We start from the raw sequence: 24538 nt of genomic DNA on the forward strand, positions 1-24538 counted from the left end.
ATAACATTATTTAACTCTTTGAGTTGTTCTCACTTTTTAACTGTTCTTTTTTAAATATCACAGTCCCAACATTGCTTTTTGTAAGTAATAGCTTGAAGTAATTCAGTTCCGATTCTCATGTGCTTTCAGCTGAAACGGGTACGAGAAGCGGAGAAACAGTGCAAACCACTACTGGACAAGAACAAAATATTAAGCAGGAAAAACGATGACCTGAGCCAATCAATCCAGAGGCTGGAGGACAAACTCAAGTCCTTAACCAAAGAGAATAATGAAATGGTATCCTATTATTACAGTAACTCAACAGGCATTTCTACATTTGGTAGACACTTTTAACCAAAGCACATTTTATTTTGACCCATGACTTATATGTCCTATATAGGTATATCAGGGCACATTGGTGTCTACAATACTACAGTATGTGGACAAATGCATTTCTCGTATAAACATTTCCTCCACAAAACACACTTGAGCCCAAAACTCTTAAAACCCTTAATATTTATAAACGTTGAATTTGCAAGATTGACAGAAAATACAGAGCTTAACCAGACAGAACAAAGTCCTATATCATTGTGGTTGTTGTGCTTTATTTAGAAGGAGAAGATTGGTTTCCATCCTCCCCTGAAGAAGCTAAAGTCTCTGAATGATCTGGATCAGGCCACTGATGATCAAGAGATCGAGTTCCTGAAGCTACAGGTTCTGGAGCAGCAGAGCATGATTGATGAGCTGACACGGGTGAGTACTTCCTGTTAATGAGTAATAATTACTTCCTGTCAGTCATTGAATTCTTTCGCTGTTTCTCTATTCCAAAAACGCAAAGAACGTATTTGTGTTTTCGTGGTTGCCCGGCAACCTTAAATGAATGAACTCAAAAGGACCTGAGGACAGAGAACGCATATTTGCAAGAATTGAGATGTGTTTTATTGTATGTTATTGCTGCATTCATTTTCAAGTACTATAATTTTATGACCACAGATGCAAATTAGCTCCATAGCTAACTCTGGCATAACACTTGTAATGTGCATAGTCCTTGTTAAATAAATAATTTATACTAATACAATTGTTTTTTATCGAGTAATATAAAATTGCACCACATTACATTTAAACTAACACTGAACATGACAGTAGTTAGCACTGAACACTGTTTTTGTGAATAACATTTCTTCTGTCTTCTGTGTTTCAGGATAGAGAAAAGCTCTTGAGAAAGAAGAGGCATAAACGCAGCCGACCTATAAAGGTGTGTTGACTGCTTTTAATAAATGTCTGCACGCTTATTTTGTTTTATAAACGCCATTAGTTTTACTCTGGAGAAATGGGGAAGAGTGACCAAGTCTATCAAGCTGCAAAAATAGTGATAATCCCTTGTACTTCTTTATTCTGAAGATACTGTAGTTTGACCAGAAAGGAAAGTAGAAATAAGAGATTTAACATCACACAAGCGGTCAGATGGCTAATGCACAAGTCATATGAATTTTGAGCTTAAACTGTCACTGGATGAAAAGAAGCTGTCTGAAGATTTTCTTAAATTTATGATTTTGTCTTCCATGGTAGAAAAACATTAAAACTAACAGGGTTTGCACCAACATGAGTGGTCAGCAAATTATTAGTTAGTTTGGGGCTCTATTCCTTAACTCCATAAACCCCAATGATAAAGTTAATTTTACCCAGAGATGTTCTTGTCATCCTTTGTGCAGAGGCACATAGTTGTAGATACTTTCTATGGGTACGATGAAGAGTCAATGGATTCAGAGACTTCTTCTGTGGCATCTCTGCGCATGGATCGAACCCCAGCTACACCAGATGAAGATTTAGATGAGGTAAGCTTCAGATTCATCTCATCAGCGATGATGTTAAGGCACTGATTCTTGAAACTTTGGCAAAAACATGTCCCACTAAGAAAAGTGCTAATTCTGTTGGAAATTAATAACATTTTCATGAAGAAAAAGAATCAATGTTATAATCAGGGGGTCCTTTGCACAGATGTAAGGTTCCTTTATAGGTTTATTTTGATTTTTTTAATTAATTTAATGATTATATGCTGGCCCATTGCCTACAAAATCAGCTGTGCTCGGTTAAGAGATAATCATTTCAACTTGATTAAAAAAGCCAAAAGTAATAATTGAATTAAATAATATATTTACCACATGAAGGGTACATTGTAATATGTACTAAAAACTACAAACAGTGAGTTTTGAACAATATTTACTATTATTTTGTGATTGCTCAAAATGTGTCCCACATATTCGTCACCACCGTCAGATATTAATAAAAAGCAATAAAATCAGACAACTACAGGGTCAACTGCATTCCTGAGGACCCCATTTTCAAACCTTCAGCTTTACTGCATGCTTCAAGATCACTCAAGCTCCTGTATGTTTGCTATTTTCTCTTAAACTGTTCATATTTTTGAACACTGCTACTGTGACAACCATAACATGTCAACACCGTCATCTTTGTAAAAAAAAATATTAGATTAGATTATGAAATAAATGTATCATTGATTCATTTTTTCTGAATGTCAGATCACCGTCAGGTTTTCTGTCAGGTTTTATGTATTTTAGGAAGTTATGATTTGATATGTGTTCATCACAGTGCTCAGGATTGTTATTTTTTTGACCAAATATTTACATAAAGTTTAAGCAAGAAGCCATTGACTTGAGTGGTATACATTTTGGAATAATGAGGCCAATGTCACCACTGTCAGATTATTGTCACCACCATCAGACGTAGTTTTATTTGTTTTTAATGAATATGCTTACAATATGTTTCTTCAGTGTTGTTGAGTTATTAAATTAATAGTCTCTTTTTATACAAAAATATGTTTATTAAATTAAAAATTATTACTTTTTCTATTTAGGCTTAAAGTAAATGTTGTATGAGTAATCACTGGAAAAACGCCTATTTTATGAAAAAAATACGAACAGGGGAGGTTGCACCAGTAAATTGCTGAACAGCCAAGACCTTGGTCTATAATGATATACCTTCAGATTTTGTAATTTAACTAACTTTTTTTTTTTCAAAATTTAAACCTGTTTTATCCAAATTCCCAAGAATCACTAAAGGGACATAAGATGTGTTTGTTATTCTGTGATTTTGGCTGTATATTTTCTCTGATAATTTTTATGTGTCCTTCTGTAGGGACTGGCGGCTGAGGAGTCAGAGTTACGCTTTAAGCAGCTGACTCGGGAATATCAGGCTCTTCAGAGAGCTTACGCTATCCTGCAGGAACAGAAAGGGGGCATACTGGATGCTGAAATGGAGGCTAAGGTTTGAAAACCTACATGCTAAACATGCTTTCTAGGCCATATTAATTTTTTACCTTTATTTAACTAACAAACCACTGGCCCAGATTGGCTGCTAAGAAACGACATTTACACAAACACCAGTTACACTGAGTACATTAACGTTCAATTATTCAATGATTAAGAGTTCAGTTTCAGCAACTAGTCCATTAAACAAACAGAAACCGGAAGTAAAGTTCGGACCAGACGCTTATCGTGTCACCGCACGTGCGGCCGATGAAACCGTCTATAGTAGGTTAGGTAATAGTAGATACATTTGTGAAAGGACAGTGTAGTTCCCAACAATCTCCTTTTATCTATGTTTAGAAAAGGCCAATGAACCTGGTGAGTGGAATTTGCATGCCAGACTCCACCCTGAACATCCAGTATAAAAAGCATGCACCACTCATTTAGATTTGTGCTTAGGGGCTGCATCAGCGTTCAGTTAAGCACAGTGGCAGGAGAGACATGACGTCTTGTTCCCTGCATCAGTTATTGGAGGTTACATACCTAACCGTTCTCTTTCTGTCCCTCACTTCTACGTTGTGTCAAATTGTACCCTATAATGCCACAAAGCTTGAACTTGGTTACGAGTTAAAGCGGTGCAGACAAGCAAAGCATGCCTTGTTATGAATGCTAGACCCTTTTGTAACCTTCCCGTCAGGAAAAGTGAGGTGCTCCTTAACTGTGGTGGAACCTCACGAAGAAAGGTTAGAGCCATGCCTTTTCCTAATTTCTTAATATCCTGCCTAGCATATTTGAAGCTCGGAAGCCCTGTGACCTTCGCTAGGAGATACAGGACTATCTAGACCACAACCCACCAATGACAGTAATATAGTGGGAAAGCAGCAGGTGTAAACCAAACCTGGGCACATGAGAGAGCCTATCATAGAGAGGGATCCCAGCTGCAGAGAGGATGGAGCTAGCTCCATCAAGGGGATGACACTGAGTTTGCCCACAGGGAAACTAAAACAGTGGAAAAATGGCATATAGTTATACCCAAAGGAAAATAGCACGTATGAAGCACCAGCACAAGTATAAGGGTTTACCTAAATAAGAATGCACATGAAAACAAGGCCTAGTGATAAGACTCTTCCACTGAGTTAGATGCTGATGGTGCCAGGTTCCCCATGCCATGACGAGTGAGGTGTCACATGAGATGGGACCTTAAACCACCTGTCGCCATGTTGTCCGTATGGACTAACACGGGCTTGCCCTAAATAACTGGTTGAAACCTCCTTAGGGCAAGAAACACAACTAGGAATTCAAGGCAATTGATATGCCACTGCAGGCAGGGACCTGTACAGGGCCCCGATACTGCGTACTCATTGCAGATGACACCCCAGCCTGTGGTAAAGGCATCTGTTGTAATCACAACACACCTCATGACTTGCTTTACAAATACAGGTCAGACCATGGACTGAAAGTATGACGGCACTGAGTCGTGATTGTCACATGATAAGTGTCTAAATGCCAGGGTCGTATTGGTATTTGTTTGTGTACCCATGCATCAACCTGAACGGCACCACAGCCACTGAGTATGCCATATACCCCAGCAGTCTCTGAAACCACTTCAACAGAACCACAGATTTCCAACTGAAGATTAATATACAGGTGAGAACTGAGTGAGCACTCTTTTCTGAACGTTAAGCTGTCATAGTGACTGAATCCGAATTCAGCTTGCTCTTCTTCTAGTTGACCTGAAGCCCCAAACGACTGAGGTGCCAGAGCATGTAGTCTCTGTTCTCCCCAACATATTCCACAAGTAGGCTTGAGATTTGTAAAGGCACATTGAGAAACGACCAGACCAAAGAAGAGGACCTTGTACTGGTACACTCGACCCTCAAACCAGAGTCTGTGTCAAGGGAGGATCAATGAGGATGCGCATCCTTCAGGTTGATGGCTGCAAGCCAGTTCTGATGATGCACCAAGGAAATCAGGAACCTCTGCATAAGCAACATAAACAGGAGTCTGCAAAGAGCATGATTCACTGTAAGCAGATCCAGGATCGGCCGCAGCCAACCTCCTTTTTTGGGCACAATAAAATAGGGACTGTAAAATTCTGTGTTCATCTCGGCAGACAGAATGATCTCTATCGCACACCGTAAAACTTGTGCAGGCACCGGCTGACCTGGATCACACAGCCGAGGTGAATCGTCCTTATTATTCCACTACAGTGGGTTGGAGATAGGCTACGCTCCGAGAAACTGGATGGTTCTTTATCACCATCAATAATTGCTGGGCGAAGTCCTCGACCTCATCATCGACCTCGAGCATACAAGCCACCTTGGGAGATAGGAACGGCGAGACAGCAAACTCTGTCAGCGTCCTTAATGTGTAGGACTAGGAGTCCGTCAGGAGTGGATAAATAACAGGACTTGTAGAAGATTGATATAGTTTGTCAAAAATAAAACCTCTGTCATCTTCATCACTACCTTATCATGTCACAACAAACATAGAGTAAGGGGTTTGATTTATTATATAATTTGATAAGAAGCACATGGGTGAATCAACTGCGGTTCTCTCTTTCTCTGTGCTTGTGCAGAGAGGTCTCGAGGCGCATGCAAGGAGCTGCGTCGGCAAATAATGAAAGCACTTCTTGAACATAATGCTAATAGTTTTCTGAAATTTAATCAAGCTAAGACAAATCTCACGTTTATATCAGTGACACGTGCGCTGCTGGTGTCATGTAGTTTGACCCAGCGTTTGCTCATATTACAAACATCTTTGATCAGAAAGACGAGAAAGAGATGCAACGGTTATGGTCTAATAGAAAGTTAAGAGCGGCAAGACCCTTAAACTGACTCTATGGTCAGAACCTCATAGCACCTGTCATATTTATAATATCCATATCTAAAGATCCGTCTCTCATATACAGGTATTAATCCTGCCTGTAGGTTTGTGCATATATTCATACTTGTTCCTTTTACATATTGCCTTTTACAACAAAATACCTTTTAACACAAAATACAATGCATTACTATATCGTCTACTTTTAGAGAGTGAAACTGTACTAAATCCAGTCACCTCTTCACAGCATGTTATGTTACTGTAAATGTTTACTATGTGTTTTGTCACTTTACCATAGGCCCATGAGCAGCTCCAAGCAGATGTTCAGAGGTATAAGGCTAAAATTGAGGATTTGGAAAAAGAGCTTGCCTTAAAAGGACAGGTAAAAGATTATTATTAACAAATTACAACATTACACATTTCAAGTTGATAAATATTGTCAGAAATAAATTTGCTTTTAGGGCAGCAATAAATGAAATTTTTCCCTTTCAAAGGACTCCAAATGGGTGGAAGAGAAGCAGCTGTTTCTCAGACGCAACCAGGAGCTTCTGGAGAAGGTATGTGTACCAACACTCAGTAGGTTTCAGGGCTGTGGACAAGATTTACTGAAGGTTGCAAATATCAACAGACAGCCCTGCTGAAAAAAACAGCATACCAGCAAGACCAGCATATGTTGTGTTTTGGTGCTGGTTTGCTAGTGAACACCAGCTAAACCAGCATCAAACCAGCATTAGCACCAGCTAAACCAGCACCAAACCAGCATTAGCACCAGCATCCCATGCTGGTCATACCAGCATATGTTGTGTTTTGGTGCTGGTATGCTGTGACAACCAGCTAAACCAGCATAGACCAGCATAATTCCCATGCTGGTCCATGCTGGTTTGATGCTGTTTTTTTCAGCAGGGAGCTAAGATCAGATCCTGAAGGAATGCTACAGTATTCTCCCAGTGATAATGATCCTTGGCAGGCTGACAATGTTTTTGTTCATGGTGTCACTGTGGAGCAGTTGTTGGAGCAAAAACATTGTTACATTGTTATAGTTTTAGACTAATTTTTGTCCACTACATATCTACAGTTGCTTTTAGTTTTTTTTTTTTTTTTGGCCAGACTTGTATCAGAGCTAAGGCTAATGCTGTTTGATTGTGAAATAACAAATCTAGAAGTGCTGGGTGTAAGCCAGACATGTGCCAGACTCAGTTGCTTATTGGGGTTTAGTTAAACTGAAATTTAGTTAAAGTATAACTGAACAAAAAAATGTAACCGCTGTGATTTTAACTTTATTTATAAGTCACAAGCATCTTTTAAGTAGTTAATTGTCACAATAGACTTTTCACCAGGTTTGGTACTGGTGTTTGATCCCTCTAGGCTAGTCCTTGTACCCGAGCTTTATACCTAGTTATCCACACATCGTGAATTTTGTTTGATACACTTGGCAATGATGGTAAACAATGATGTTTTCCTCTCTATTGCACTACCTTCACCTCTGTGCCTATTCACCCCCTCACTTAAGGGGTCCTCCAAAGTTGGGGTTTTCCATATGAGATATACCTTCACATGTTAACTCCATCCCCTAGGATGTGATCTCCATAGTGCTCATCTTTCAGGAAAGTAGAACACATTCCAAGTGTTTTTGTAATGCATGTTAAGATGAGTAGCTTGAGAATAGGCCATGGCTTATGCATTGCACCATCAGCGTCCTTAAAGTGCAGGCTTTGTCCATATTAAGGAATATAATGACCTCAGGGAAGAAGCTCTTTTTGAGCATCTTTGTTTTGGCCAACAGACTGTGGCAGCATCTGCCAGATTACATAAACGTGACTTTGTGGGGTGAGTGGAGTCTTTAATAATCTTGTCGGCCCTGACTCTGCATAGCATGTTGTAGATTTCCTGTAGACAGAGAGAAGAGCAGACCCAGAGATGAGCTCAGCTAAGACCACTACTCTCTGCAGAGCTTTGCTGTCCTGGACAGAACAGTTCCCATACCATTATGAGATACACTTTCTATAGCCCTGATATAAAAAGTTTTCAAATCCTGAAATTCCTCAGCTGTCACAGGTGGTACATCTATTGTCTGTCTTTTTTCACTTGCGCTTGTGTCTGCTGAGTCCAGATCAGGTTTTCAGAAATGTGTACTCCAAGGTACCTGAAGATGCATACTCTCTCTCTGCCTCCTCCTGCATTCAACCACCAGTTCCTTGAGTTTGTTGACTGTAAGGGTCTGTTTAAACCTGGCTTTAACATGCGTTTTGGTCGATCAGATCACAAGTGGACAAGAAAGACACATTCATGTTTACAGCGGGTATTTTAATCCGTCTCTTTTGTCCACTTTCTAACTAAGTTGTGGTCTGTGGGCAAGTCCCTCTGCTGTCATTAAAATGCAAGCGGGAAAAATTACATGTTTAACCCTCTGGGGTCCGACCATTTTGGGACACTGTCAGAGGTTCTGACATGCTCTTACATTTGGTCTTTTTTCAGTTGCTTTAAAACATATTAATGGCAAGTGTCTCATAACACTGCGTTCAGCACAAACTGGGCTAAAATATTATATGAGCTACATGTATGTACATGTTTGTATTTTTGAGAGAAAAATGTTTATGCGTGGTTTTTAAAAAAGCACAATTTTTAAAACACTGATAGTCCACAAAACCCATACTAAACATGTTTTAACGAGACTTTTCTAAACAGAATCTAGTAGTCTAGAGTTTTTCCTTTAAAATGATGTGAAAATCATCCTGCCTACTCATTCATATAAAACAATATATTGATTTAGAAATTGTAAGACACTTTTTGTTTAAAGGGGCCGTATACGAGAAGGATTGATTGACAGCTAGCAAACAATGAGCTGCATAATGAGCTGCATAATGAGCTGCATATTGAGGCAGGAATGTGAGAGGAAACTACAGTAAAGAATGTGAGGACAAATGTATACATGTTTGTTTGAGGTTTATTAAGAAGTTATATAACACATTCAACCACATCCGTGTGTTCACCGCAAAAGCAATCCTTGTGTTTTTGACTACCGCTGAATGTGGTCAAAAATGGATGAGCTTAAAATGTTTTACACCTCGTTTACACCTGTCTTTTGCATTGTCCACTTGTGATCCGATCAACCAAAACACATCTTTATACCAGGTGTAAACAGCTTTTTAGAGAGAGTCAGTTTAACTCACACCATGGTGTTAATTTTTTCTGCCTCGTCAAGGTAGATTCCTTGTTTTGGAGATAAGGCCCAACACCACTGTGTCATTGACTCTTCTGTGAACTTGACAACAGAAGTTAAAGCAACACTATGTAGTTTCCATGTAAAAATGACTTACAGCTCCCCCATGTGGTTGAAAAGCGCAACAGTGCCTGGTATCAGACACTCTTCTGCAGGCAGGGGGAGGGGCGGGGCTGTGTTTCCTACCCTCCACCGCCACTTTCAGAGTGTGCTTGTAGCAGCTAGGAGGCTGCTCAGGTTGCAGCAACAGTACAATTTGTCCAGTTAAAAGTTGTTCTATCACTGAAATAATTTTAGAGACATTATTTAAAGGTAAAAAAACTACATAGTGTTGCTTTAAGCTATGAGAGGATACGTAGTCATGTGTGTAAAGAGTGTAAAGCAGAGGACTTAACACACATCCCTGTGGTGCTCCAGTGCTCAGAGTGATGATGTTGGAGGTGACCTTGCCCACTCTCACAACCTGGGGTCTGCGTGAGAGGAAGTAAAGCACCCAACCGCAGAGGGGGAGATCTAGACATTTAGACATTAAGGCTTGTTGTTTTTTGGTACAGGATCAATGACAGACTTTTTAAGCACATGGGGACAACTGAAAGAGCAAGTGACTCATTGAAGATAGATGTAAACAAGTTAGCCAGCTAATCGGCACAGCATCTTAATACACAACCAGGAATGCTGTCCAGGCCAGCTGCTTTACTGACACCCAATTTATGTTTTGGCAGGTTGAAAAGTTGGAAAATGAAATTGGAAAACTACAGCAGGAACTTCAAGACTCTAAAGATCAGAATGAACTGCTAGAGTTTCGCATACTGGAGCTGGAGGTCAGATCTTTCTCTCTGTTTCTCTCTTTCTTTGTCTCTCTACTTGAAGAAATTTGAATTTTCCAGTTGAGTGAAGTTCATAAAGTCTCATGAGTTTTGAAATGGGTTTTGTTTTTGATGTGACAGGAGCGAGAGAGGAGATCTCCTCAGTTTACGCTACAAATTCATCCGTTCTCTGAGGGGGTGAGCGCCCTGCAGATTTACTGTATAAAGGAGGGAGTGAAGGTAAATCAAAATAGTCAAATGGCTGTACAGAACATTTCTCTTTGACTGACACAAAGCTCATGACACAGTTTTGCTCTTATCACCTCCACAGGATGTGTGCATACCAGACCTCATCAAACTGCTGGATATACTGGGGGACAATGGGGTACATTAACTCTTCAATCACAATATCTTTGTCATGTGCTGGATTATTATGAGATACATGTTGTAATTTAAATCATTTAAACTTATGATCCATGATTGTGTTTCATGATTCAATCAGAACTTAAGAAATGAGGAGCAGGTGGCCATTATTCAAGCAAGTACTGTGCTGTCTCTGGCTGAGAAGGTATGTGTATGATTTCACATTTTATCTATAGTGTCCTAGAAAAAGGATTTGTATTAACAATGGTCATTGTGTTATAAAAACATTAAATGAATAGTAGGAATAGATGACCTAAAAATTTGTCAATTCTGGGAGAATTTTTATTATTGGGTGAACTAGTTCTTTATGTTACTTCTGAAGAAGGTCTTGTTGTTGGGTTTTTAACAAATAAAACGGTTATGGATGTAACCCTCGTTCCCTGAAGGTAGGGAATGGAGATGTCACATCAATGGACGAATTGGAATCTCGCTAGAGAGACCAATCTGCTTCGAGTGTAAATAGAAAAAGCCAATGAATATTGGCATGCAGTTTTTGCATCTGCCGACCCCGTCCTGCCAGGACAGTATAAATAGAGCCTGGACTGTATTTTTTGCTTTTCGCTGAGGAGCCATAAATAAGAGACATGGTAAGAGACCATACTCAGCAGTGGTACAGTAACCGTGTCGAGGGGACATTATGTCTCCGTAAACGAGACATTTCCTTTCAGTCAGTCACTTGAACGTCATATCGAGGCAGAGCTCTCCTCCGCGTCGCAGAAGAGGCCAGCCTGGGACACAGAGGCATTCAGGAAGCGAGTCTTCTCAGTGTCCTGTATATCCACCAGGCACAGCCAGAGATGGCGTTCCTGGACAACCAAAGTGGACATTGCATGGTCCATGTACTGCGATGTAACCTTGGTCGCACGGAGCACCAGGTCAAGACTCTGCTACCTCAAGAGGGGTGACCACCCTTGTGCAGATCCTTCAGCACCTTAGCCTGATGGACCTGCAGTAACACCATGATTCGCAGAGCAGCACAATAAGCACTGGCAGTTAGACTGGACGAATGCTGACAGGCCCATGAGGGGAGCACCAGCTTATCCTGCCATGAAGAAGCGTTGGCCAGACACAGTTGCATCGCGAACTGCCGTGTATCCTTTAACCGATCCCACCCTGGAGGGTGGTGAGGGGGGTGGAGATATTGTAAGCTCTTCATGCACTTCCGAGAAGAAAGGTATCAGGGCGGAGCGCTGCAAAACCAATCATCCAACCTGAAAGTGCCAGGCTCTGGTGGTGGAGAACACTCAAACCAGACCTCCCTGGCTGCCTGGCCGAGCATAGCCATCATTTCCGGGTCGGAATCAAACCATGCCACTTGTCCTGAAGGTGGCAACTCATCCTTGTCCGCAGAGCCGATGAACTCACAACCCGATGCTGCTTCTGACAACCGGTCATCCACTTGGGACTCGAAGGATAGGGACAATGCACCCAAAGTTAGCCCGATCACTTCCTTTGGCATCTCAACTGGCTTTAGCCTTGAGAAGCAAGGGGCCTTGGTGGGTTGTTGCCCAACCGGGGAAGCCCTCACTGTTACCCTTAGAGGGCAGCGTTGATCGGGACATCAGGGAAAGAACTCCACCCCTCTTAATGTAGCAGAGTCTCGACTGTAAGACTGAGATGGTCATGTTCCTGCAGTGAGAACATGACACGTACACGAATGCTGGCTCCACATGTGCCAACCCCAAGCACGTCAGGCAACAATCGCAACCAACCGTAGGTGCCAAATATTGACCACATACAGAAACAGGTGGAAAGCCATCTTTAAAAAGACGCTAATACACCCGTGCAAACAGGAGAAATGCTGTCTTTAAAAAGACCCCCTTAGAGGAAAACTTTTGCTCTTTAGTTGCTGAGGCTGAGAGGGGTTACCATCCAATTCCAAAAATGTAAACGGCTGGTACTGCTGCAATGCCTTAATACCAACACTAAGAACTCTTCCAGTCACACAAAAGCGAGCAGGAGCAGGACAGATAACCACTCGGCTCCAAAGCGAAATCTGAAATGCAGTGTACCTGCCGGCTCTATAAGCAGATTGGTCTCTCTAGCGAGTTCCCAAATTGTTAGTCATCAACGTGACTTCAAAGTGACTGAAAGGAAAATTCATTTATTTTCTAGAAAGAGTCAGTGTTGCACCTTTTTTATTTAGTTTAATTGATTACTAATTACATCAAAAACATTGTTTTCAAGTGACTTACTTATTCATCATTATCGCCATTTGCATACGTATTACCAGTTACTTCTTAAAAGCCCTATCAGTCTTGACCACACGCACAGTAGAAATAAAACTCTCTCAACTCTTTAACTTAAACATTACAAGCTGTGAACATGAACGTGAAAAAGTATACTAAATACCAGTAATACTTCAATAGATTTTTAGTGGATTGAAAGAATTTGGGTAAATCATTTGGGTACACTTAGATGTTCTAAAGTTTATATTATTTTTTTTGTATATTAAGTACACAATTAGTGCAAAGCACACTTACTAAGTGTACTTAAAGTTCAACTGGGAATCCATTACAGATGTTTTTCAGTAATCAGCATGTGCTTGTGTGTCTATGTGCGTGCTTGCGTGTATGTGTGTATGTGTGAACACTACAGTGGATTCAGCAGATTGAAGGCACTGAAGCAGCTCTGCACCAGAAGATGATGGACCTTGAGCTGGAGATGGTGCGCATTTTATTTCACACACAACATTTAAAACCCACAATATCTTCTATAGTGTTAATCATCATGTTAAGAAGCAGAAATCATCTACCAAGCTACAAACGTGAAAGTGATGTTTTAAAGTATCGACTCTTGATTTACAGGATATGTTCCGCAAACAGAAGGGATATCTGGAGGAGGAACTGGACTACAGGAAACAGGCCCTGGATCAGGCTTACATGGTACAAAGACACAACAGGCATTTCCTTACTTACTGAACAGAGACACTGAACCAAAACTGCCAGCTGCCATATCACCTGTAGCCCAAGACAGCTTGCCCACTGAAGCTAAGCAGGGCTGAGCCTGGTCAGTACTTGGATAGGAGACCACCTGGGAAAGCCAGGTTGCTGCTGGTAGAGTTGTTAGTGAGACCAGCAGGGGGTGCTCACCCTGTGGTCTGTGTGGGTCCTAACACCCCAGTATAGCGATGGGGACACTATACTGTCAAAAAGCATCGTCTTTCGGATGAGACGTTAAACTGAGGTCCTGACTCTCTGTGGTCATTAAAAATCCCAGGATGTCATTTGAAAAAGAGTAGGGGTGTGCCCCAGCATACTTGCCCATTGGCCTACTAATCATCCCCATATCTACTAATTGGCTATATCACTTGGTCTCATCTTCACTAATAAGCTGGTGTGTGGTGGGCGTTCTGGCGCAATATGGCTGCCGTCGCATCATCCATGTGGATGCTGCACATTTGGTGGTGGTTGAGGAGATTCCCCCATTCATATGTAAAGCGCTTTGAGGTCTGCAGAAAAGCGCTATATAAATGTAACTAATCATTATTATAGCTGCAAGATGACATTAGGGTTTTACATGCAGATTAACATTTATAATGAAAATGTCTTGAGGATATTTTGAGGTCCCCATGAGGAAACAAACTTATAAATCAAACAGGATGATGTTTCTTATAAATGTGAAGTAGCAGAAAGTTTTCTGAGATGATTGGGGTTAGGGTTTGGGTTACGGGAAGGAAATAGACTATACAGTTTGTACGGTATAAAATACATTACGTCTATGGAATGTCCGCACAAAACATGGAAACCAGAATATGTGTGTGTGTGTGTGTGTGTGTGCACATGCATGTGTGTTCAACAGCAAATCCAGGAGTTGGAGGCAACACTGTACAACGCACTACAGCAGGAGAAAGTGATAACGTACGGAGAAGCTCTGGATGAGCTGCAGAAGGATGAGTTACGTTCAGCTGTGGAGAAACTGCGCAGACAGATGCTGCGTAAGAGCAGAGAGTATGACTGTCAGATTCTGCAGGAAAGGATGGAGCTCCTTCATCAGGCCCATCAGGTATCTGACCTCTCTCTTCACGTCCCCAAAGTCTGATGTTGTGTTTACTCAGTTTAGGGATTTTTGGGAAGTGCACATAAATACTTTATTTCATCTGATAACTTTATTATGTATGATAATGAATAGGTTACACTTTATTTTCATAGTTCACTTTAGACCTTCTATCAACTATAAGTACTCTCATGAGAGTATTAGTAGATGTTAGGGGGAGGGTTTGGGTTAGTAGACAATTGACATTTGGGATCACAAAAAAGTATTAGTAAATATTAAAGCAGTAAAGTCTACTAATACTATGATGATTGACTGTTGACACGGTTACAAAGTCACTTATAGTAAGTAAAATGTGTAAAGTGCAGTAAATAGTGAATTATATGGTTTAAATAATAGTTTAATTGAACAGTTTAAAATTATGACTCTTGCTGATTTGTGTCTCATAACCCCCCCCCCCCCCCCCCCCAAAAAAAAAATATGGTAATGGAAAAAGTTACAGGGAGTTTTGAAATGATGAGTTTCAGGCCAAGCTATGTATTTTTTTAAAGATACATTTATTTTTGCTTATAGTTATGATCAGCATTAAAATAATTAAATCCAGTTGGTGAAGAGTTGAACAGAAGAGGGCAGCAGATAATAATGTAACTAAACAACTAGACAATATGCTTTTCAATCTTAACATTTGAAGTTATATGCATTTTCAGTTTCATTTCAGTGATGTTATTTTATTGAGATCTAGTTAGGCATGTATTCATATTTAAGTAAGTGACATTATGAGTAACACAGTGTTTGTGATGTGTGTTTATTAATGTAGAGAATAAGAGACCTGGAGGATAAGACTGATATTCAAAGAAAACAGATCAAGGATCTAGAAGAGAAGGTACCACAGATTTACAACACCACTTCTTCTGTGTTTTATTTGCTGTCAAGTCAAATTAATTACTATTGTTACTGTAAAGACACATACACCATCAGCTTGGCTCCAATTGGGTGACATAAAAGTCACTGAAATGGGAGGTTAGAGATGTCTTTACAAACTTGAAATGTTAAAAGTTGAAACTTAAAAACTTTGGTGAACACCTCAGGTGAGATGAGTGTCTGAATCATCATCTGTACAACCACAGATGAAGCTCATGGCCAGTATCTGCTGTATCACCATTACCTTAAAAGACAAACTGCATCATCACTTCTGTAGGAAGATGAACAAATGTTGAAAAAATGTGAAAATAACATAAAAAATGTTTCCTATAAACAAATTTCACAAATATCAATAGCTGTTGGGATGTTAAGATAATTGAAAAGCTTTGGTCCAACAACCACAATCATGGCACTTTAATTAAGAAGTGAAGAAGTAGTAAATCATATCATCCAGTGAACCACAGATGGTCTTTAGGCTGAATGAAAAGTTTGTAGATGTCTCTAAATAAATATAGCCACTTTACTAGACTGTGACACTTTCTGTGTCAGGTGGTACACAACCAGTATAAAATCCTATTTTATCAAACACATTTTAATTGTATTTATAAATTATATATATGAGTTTGATATCACAGGCAAAAGCTTTAACCGGCATTCAAGTAGAAGTCAATGTTCAATGTAAACTAGTTGGAAAAGGGTGAAGGGATGCAACCATAAAGAAGTCCCACTATCAAATAAAACAAACAATCAGCATGACATATTAAAACTTTTGACAAATAGACAATGATTGGTTGTACAACCTGACAATTGTTTGTATAGGGATAAAAACAGAACCTATGATAAATTAATGTATTTTTTAAATGTCATTAAACTGGGGCCCCTCTGGCACCATCTCAGGGCCCCCCCTCATCATCCATGAATAAAATAGCTGTGTTAGGATCCAGGGTTACATGATCCACATGATCATCTCAATCACAAACTGATGTTGTGTATTTGTATGACCTTGTATCCTGGTGTCCTAGTTAATGCCTTTTTATAACCCTCTTTACTTTTTCTTTTTTCCAGTTTTTATTTCTGTTTTTATTTTTCTCTCTTGCCTTTATTCTTTGGCCTTGATGTGTGTGACATCTCCTGCTGCACAGGTGAGTTCAGGATCTCTGCACTGATATTATTATATATTTTTTAATCAGTATCGTCAAGGCGCACTATGCAGGATTTTCAACAAAACTATTCTGACTACATTTACATGGATAGCTGTAATCTACTTATTTTGAATAAGAAAATAATCTACTAAAGGGTGTTCATGAGTTGCTCTAAGAATAGTCCCTCCTTGTTTCCGTTTTATATGTAATAGGACTTAAATCCATTAATGGCATTATAACGTCCCCATGCCACGCCGTCTGACGGTCCTTCAGAAATAACAGTTTGATTTCGTTACAGTTTTGGGTGTTTCATCTTGCACATTTTTTCATTAAACATGATACAATATCTATAATGATTTATTTTCCCTTTATTCATTAAATGCATTCAGCATCATAGTAATATATAATATTCAGTCATTACAATTCATTTCTTATTTTCATAGGGGAAACCTATAAGGAACCTGTAAGGAAACAGTGATTTGTTTTTATTTCTTTAGAGAATATAACAACATCTCATCATATTACACAATATCTATGATTAAACAGCAATACTGATTGTAATGTATCACATGAGTCCTACCCATCACAACACCCCTTAAACTGCCTTCTCTTATATAGTAGCATTTTAATTACACACAAAAACCTAAATACTAGCAATACAAAAGTATTGTTTAGTTTAAAACATGATGAAGAATAATGAAGATGCTGTCAATTCAATAAATAATAGGCAAATTCCATACAAAAGTGGTTAATTCAGCTTATTGATGCCTCTACTTCATTGACTTCCATTCAAAGAAACCAGCCTCTGGTCTCCTTCCCTGGTAGTGTGTACTGTTACGCGTTTTTATGCTGACTTTGCAGGCTTCGCTTAAAGGGACATGACTTTTTTGAAAATATGCTAATTTTCCAGTTCCCCTAGAGTAGAAACATTAGATTTTTACCGTTTTCCGTTCAGCTTATCTGGCTGTACCACTTTTAGCATAGCCTAGCACAATCCTTTGAATCTGATTAGACCATTAGCATCAAGCTAAAAAATAACCAAAGAGTTTGGATATTTTTCCTATTTAAAACTTGACTCTTCTAAATAGACCTTGACTTGAATTTTCTAGGCAGATATGGCTAGGAACTATACTTTCATTCTGGCATAATAATCAAGGACTTTGGTGCTGTAACAGGCGTAGTGATATATTACGCCGCATCTGAAAATAGTCCCCTGCTATAGAGGATATGCATTGACGTTACTTTTCCATGTGACCACGCCGGAGCTCGCCCTGTTGAGTTGGCTAACTTTCAACAAAATGGCTGGTTTTCATAGCAGCTGCGAAAATGCCAGTAAAACTAACTATTATCAACTTAAATTGAATTTAGTTGGACTTGATAGCAGAGGTGGACAATACTTGGTTACATTAATTACATTTTCCAAGCATCTGTGCTTTATTAGGGTGTTTATTTTGGGAAAAAATTTACTTAACTACATTCTATCATACTGTGTATTCTTTAATATTGCATATTAAAATTTATTTAATACCTAATTACATTAAAATTAGTAAAACGTAAATGTACTTAAATATTAAATGTAAAACAAAAACTTGAAATGTAATAGAGTAAAATGATGATAATATGCTTTGGAATGTATGTTTTTCAAAGAAAAACACTGATAAAATACAAAAGACTTGAAAAAATAGTTTTAAAGTGCACATCTAATGACTGTTTTACCACAAGTTAAATAGGTGTATGAGTTCCATAAAGCATGTTTCAAAAGTTGTTTGCTCGAAATAGCTTGTAGGAAAAGATTGTTACCCATCTCTAGGAGCCTCTGTTTCAGGGCAGTTCAGATTGTGCCGTTTTGAGCTAGTCTTACATATTTATGAGCTGCTGCTCCTTTGATCACGCCCCACTACTAACGTCATATGTCCCCGTGCGCGTGCATAGTGATATCGTGAGCAGTACAGACCATACTGTGTTATTATTTTATATATTATTATTATTAACGGTTTATGTTGCCAACAGACAAATCAAGCAGAAAAGTATCACTAATAAGTACACTACAGGAGAAGAAACTCATGACACACAATGATTCCAGAGTAAATTGTGATGTAGCAGTCTCAACAATAAACTCGTTTTCCCTGGACAATGCTAACATATTCCAGTTATAAAACATTTTCAAACGCATTATTTTCGCAAATTACAGAAATTAAGACCCGGCGGGGGATGTATACTGCTTGTAGACCGCGTGCTAATTGCTAGAAGCTAGCGGGAGGTCCGGACCGTTACAGTTATTAGAGGCTCGGGGGTTAGCCTCATCAGAAAAGCCGGGGCGGTAAGGCCCGGTCTCGGTCTGTCAAACTCATCATGACACACAATGATTCCAGCGTAAATTGTGATGTAGCAGTTTCAACAATAAACTCGTTTTCCCAGGACAATGCTAACATATTCCCGTTATAAAACATTTTCAAACGCATTATTTTTGCAAATTACAGAAATTAAGACCCGGCGGGGGATGTATACTGCTTGTGGACCACGTGCTAATTGCTAGAAGCTACCGGGAGGTCCGGACCGTAACAGTTATGCTCGGGGGTTAGCCTCGTCAGAAAAGCCGGGGCGGTAAGGCCCGGTCCCGGTTAGTTTGGCAAAACACTTTTAGTTTGGCAAAGCACTATTACTTAGTTCTTGTAGAATTGTAAAATAAAGCCGTTAAATTTTTTTTTAACTTTCGAAACCACGCTGCAAACTATCTAGCCTGCAAAAATATCTATATAGCCTAACTTAAACAATTTTAACATCACTATACATTTAAAAGGTATAATTTACGGGATTAGCATCAATGTATGATCTCTGTTTTGAGATATAGATGCTCTAATGTTGTATTTTGTGACCGAAGATGACAAAATGCAAAATATAACGTGACTTCTTACCTTTTTTTGTTGATACAACGATCGCGAATCGAATCCAGTCTGTTTCAGATGTGTGAATGATCCATGAAAGTCCAATAAAATACATCCAATTACCATTTTTGTCCACAAATGCTTATAATCCGTGAAATATAGATACATAGTCTGTTGTTTACATCAGATTTCGCATGAAGGTCTTATCGCCTACAATCTGAGGACTGTTTGCGTCGTAACACACTGTATATAAGATTACTCCGGGTTCCAATAATCACGCGTTAAAACTTTGTTTTTAAAAGTTCAAAAATTCAAACTGAATGTGACGAAACTTTTTGTTACGTCACAACGGAGCTGAGTTTTAACTCGCGCAATCTGAGACTCAAGGCAGAGGACATTCAGAAACCTGTATCTCACTCAAAACAGCATGGATGGATTTTTTTCCAAGTTTGTATGCGTGTGGGAGCATCAGAGACACAAATGAACACCCCAAAACCCAGAAAAAGTGAGTTTTTCATAATACGGGCACTTTAAGTAGAAAGTAAAATAAGTAGTGTCCACCTATGCTTGATATCCTACCAACTTGTCAACCCACCTGTGGTTTGTGGACGTTGGCATGAACGATCTATGTAAAACGATAGCTCCAAATTCTTGTTAAATCTGTTAGTACAGTCTATCGCACAACAGCTTTTTTCCATTAAGAGTTCTCACTGTGCACAAATTTTTCAGCTCGGACTTTGCCGCTCAGTGGGCGTAACCACAGCCACATTCACCATAGTGACATCACGTGCATACCCTCTATTGAAAGTAACCAAGGGGACTATTTTCGGGCAGTGCGTAATATCACTACGCCTAGAGAAGCTTTGGCATGGAAACGTTTTCTCTTAATTGATGAGATAACTCGTCAATGACAGGGAAAGAGTTAAGGTGTATAGATGTTTGCGATGCACTTTGATAATGCAACTAAAATAGGAACAATCCACCTGTCTTAATTCGATTTGTGTTTACTTTGATGATGACTTTAGTCAGATTATGGTATTCAATAATCCTTGTTAATGTTCCTCTCAAAACTGATGTCTCTACAGGATTTCAAGCAACCTGGAGCTGTCGCATGCAACTGCAGTTTTCTGGTTGTAATGACTCGAGGTGTATCGGTGGACGTTTTGTTTTGCTTGTGTTGAATCGGGACATTCAGAACGACGGACTCTACTGGGAACGCTGAACTGGATTTGGGTTCTGGATTACAGAAACTAAGACCTCTGTGGAGTACCAGGACAAAATCACACTTACATCAGAAACCAAACTTGAGGACTGTGGATTATCTCTGCCATGCAGGGACCCGTCATGTCTTAACTGCTTTCACTGCGACTACCACCAGCCGCAACCCACGAACCTCTTTCTGTCCATCTGTCTGTCTTCCCACATACACAAATTAAAAAAGGGATGAACGCTTTGGCATACGCACGCACATCATCTGACAGGAGTTATGGGTGCTGAATCAGGGTTCGCTGGTGAGATGACATCTCTGTTGTCAGGACCCCTCGGGAGAGGTGTCTTTCTCACTGCCTGAATACAGAAAGGACACAGAGACAGACAGAGAGAGACCGTCCATTACAAACCATCTACACAAGCAGTTCTGTCTTCACTCCTAGAAATTTGCCTAGATGCATTTGACCGATCCTAGTTTTTAATTGTTTCTTTTTTGTTTTTGTTCAGTTATTCCCTTCATCTGGCCTCATTCATGAAAAATAAGCATAAAGTATTTATAAAACCATTCTTATGATAATTGGCTTGCTGTATGATGCTATACTTGCATAAATGACATAGTTGAATTGAAACACATGGCGAATAATCCTTGGATAAATAAAGATATCATGCAACAGTTTATACAAATAAAACTCTTCTGGTGTAAATTGTCACATCACGTGACTATGCAAGTAAGTAATCATTCCTGCTGTATCTGTCACATCATGTGACGGTTTATGCAATTAATATCATTCTGGTGTAAACTGTTGCCTGAATTGTTTGTGAGTTTATGTAAGAATGGTTTCATGAACGATTCAAACAGAAAGTTTTCCTGAATGAGGCCTTATCATGTCTTATAATACTCTTCTACGTCTATGATCAAATGTACCTCTGTAGGAGTGCAGTGTAATATATATAGATATATAAATATCCAGTATGTTTGTTGATATGTACATGTCATGTGTCTTTATCTTATCCTGCAGTCTGAGCAATACAGTTGCTCTGCAGTTTATAAAGTTAAATTGCATTGAGGTGTATATTGTGGTGATGGCTGCAGATGTTTTCTGCCTTCCTCGACTGTCCATGTATTAAATTATAAAAACCCCTGTGCCCAATTCTTTTCTACTCTTTCAGATCAACGGCTGTAGATACCAGCAGGACTTTAACTAACTGGTTTGTACCAAACGATCTTTCTAACTCTCTGTAATTGGCTTTGTGTCGAGCTTGTAAATATGTTTTTGAGAGGGCATTCTGTATACTCGGTTTGGCTTCATTTTATAAAGGCTAAATACCTCCTCGAGAACAGATTCTTCTGTTTCTTTATGTTGTGCTGGCTCCCATCCACACAGATCTGATAAGAGTCACGATAAAATTATGATGAAAATCATTTATTTCCAAGATAATGAAGTGTAAAGCTTAATACATAGAATGAATAGGTATTAATTACTTAATTTGATCAGGATTAATCACATGCTTATCATGAAAATAGTTTTTGTTATCATTTATTATACTGTATGCCCCAAAGTCAACCATCAGGCTGAACAACTTGAGTCACTTAGTGCATTTGTAAAGGGTATAGAAAATATCATGTTCGTTGTAGATGTAGAATTACAGAAAAAGGACATGTTTTAATGTATACCTGATTTGGGTCTCTATATGTGTGCATCTTCCATCTTTAATTCTGTGACTACAGCATCAAACGCAATCTCCTGTTTTTGCACCTTCTCTTCCCTTTTTGCGTTATGTCTACATGGAAGAGGTGGGTTTCTTTTGAGCTCTGTTTAATATAGTTTAATCTTTGGGTAATATATTGTAATACTATCCATTCATATATCCAGAGGATCTAGATATGTGATACTAACATATTTATATACATTTTTAAAGGGACACGCCATTTTTACCATTTTGGAATCCATTCAGCTGATCTCCGGGTCTGGCGGTTACCAATTTTAGCATAGCTAGAATAATCCATTGAACCTGATTAGACCATTAGCATCACGCTAAAAAATAACCAAAGAGTTGTGTGATAGAGTGAGTCACTCTGAAGGGGATAATTCTGGTCTGACAGTTTCCTTTGACAGTGCTCCGGTCAGAGAGAAGGGCACGGAGAAATCATTCATCCAGAAACTTTATTATTGAAGTTTTAAGTACAGGCATTGATGTACGAATGAGTACATATGTAGTTACGTTGTAGGTGTGTGGGGATGTATGCATGTGTGTGTGAATGAAGATGTGACGCGCTCGGAACGGAAATGATATTAACGCGATTTCAAAATAAAAGACTTTCTGACATAGCCGCCCCCAAATTTAGCAATAAATTTGAATCCCAGAGAAAAGTCTACTTAGTCAGCGTCCTCCCAGGCTGGCAACCGCACAAGACGCACAACTGGCCGTAGGTAGGTCTGTCCCTTGACCTTAACTTCAGCTGCCCTGACTCGTCCATCCGAACCAGAACAAATCTTCACCACTCTTCCAATGGGCCACTGAGCTCTAGGTAGCTGCGAATCAACTACCATCACCACCTGGCCAACAGTCAGATTGTCTGTGTCCTTGTTCCACTTCGACCGCTTCTGAAGGTCCGGAAGATGACGACGGATAAAGTTGGACCAAAAGTGGTCCGCCAGGATCTGGCTGTGGCGCCATCTTCTTCGGCTGAGAAGGTCACTAGATGCATAGACAGCCTGTGGGAGTGATGCGTCGCGGCGTCCCATCAACAGCAGATTCGGTGTGACGGGGTCCGGATCTGCAGCATCGGAGGAGATGTACCCAAGCGGTTTAGCATTAAGTATTCCCTCCACTTCTATCAGCACAGTCTGCAGCACAGGTTCGGCGACGGTATGGTCCTGAAGGATGACTTGAAGGGCTGACTTAATCGACTTGATCCCTCGTTCCCACGTCCCCCCAAAGTGTGGAGACCCAGGGGGGTTGAAACGGAACTCAATTTGCTGTTTGGCTAGCTGTTCTTGAAGAGGAACTTCTAAAGCGGCAAAACTAGCTTACAGCTCCGCAGCTCCACCTCGGAAGTTGGTTCCTCTGTCAGAGAGGATCTCAAATGGTTTGCCGCGGCGGGCGATGAAACGACGGAGAGCCATCAGGAAAGCATCAGTGTCTATGCTCTCCAGTAGGTCAAGATGCACACAGCTTGTGGTCATGCACTTGAAAATCAAACCCCACCGCTTCTCTGTACGCCGGCCCACCTTGACACTGTAGGGGCCGAAACAATCAACCCCAGTCGACCAGAAAGGTGGCTTGTATAGGCGGAGTCTGGCAGGGGGTAAGTCTGCCATCTGAGGGACTACTGGAGTAGCACGCCATTTCTGACATTCAACACAGCCGTGCTGATGACGCTTGATGGACTCTCTTCCCCTGAGGATCCAATATCTTCTCCTCATTTCGGCGAAAACCCGTTCGGGCCCAGGATGTAGCAGTTCACTGTCATACTTCTTAATGAGCAGCTTCGTGACATGAGATTTAGGATCGAGGATGATAGGATGTATCGTATCCGGGTCAAGATCTTCTGCTCTGCGTAGTCTACCTCCCACTCTCATTAGGCCAACAGCTTCATCATACTCTGGAGTAAGCATGAGCAGGCGACTCTGTCTCGAGATTGGCTTACCAGTAGAAAGAGTTTCCACCTCTTCAGGGAAGGACTCCCTCTGGGCTTGTCTGAGGACATGTAGCTCTGCTGCTTGGACATCAGCGGCTGTCATAGTGGGGCTCTTCTGGTCATTAGCCGCCCCGTGAAGGCTCTCATGGGTAGCCTTAAGAAGACTGTCCCAGTCGTCTATATCAGACCTGAGTGTTGTGGTCGGAGAGCAGGTGATGGCTCCACAGA

General features: G+C 40.1%; 1 protein-coding gene across 1 annotated transcript in view; it reads left to right on the top strand.

Annotated features, from left to right (window-relative positions):
- Positions 1-22006, top strand: part of jakmip2 (janus kinase and microtubule interacting protein 2) — a 61379-nt gene extending 39373 nt beyond the window's left edge. The window contains exons 6-22 of the mRNA XM_065287597.1: positions 130-276; positions 592-732; positions 1181-1234; positions 1692-1814; positions 3136-3264; positions 6367-6450; positions 6563-6625; positions 10011-10109; positions 10236-10334; positions 10426-10479; positions 10597-10662; positions 13116-13184; positions 13325-13402; positions 14319-14522; positions 15328-15393; positions 16497-16573; positions 20544-22006. Of these exons, the coding sequence (XP_065143669.1) occupies positions 130-276; positions 592-732; positions 1181-1234; positions 1692-1814; positions 3136-3264; positions 6367-6450; positions 6563-6625; positions 10011-10109; positions 10236-10334; positions 10426-10479; positions 10597-10662; positions 13116-13184; positions 13325-13402; positions 14319-14522; positions 15328-15393; positions 16497-16547 (1527 nt within the window). The 3' untranslated portion in view covers positions 16548-16573; positions 20544-22006. The remainder of the gene's footprint in view (positions 1-129; positions 277-591; positions 733-1180; positions 1235-1691; positions 1815-3135; positions 3265-6366; positions 6451-6562; positions 6626-10010; positions 10110-10235; positions 10335-10425; positions 10480-10596; positions 10663-13115; positions 13185-13324; positions 13403-14318; positions 14523-15327; positions 15394-16496; positions 16574-20543) is intronic.
- The last annotated feature ends 2532 nt before the right edge of the window (positions 22007-24538 follow it).

The sequence above is a fragment of the Paramisgurnus dabryanus genome, chromosome 18 (assembly GCF_030506205.2).
Source record: "Paramisgurnus dabryanus chromosome 18, PD_genome_1.1, whole genome shotgun sequence".
Taxonomy (NCBI): Eukaryota; Metazoa; Chordata; class Actinopteri; order Cypriniformes; family Cobitidae; genus Paramisgurnus; species Paramisgurnus dabryanus.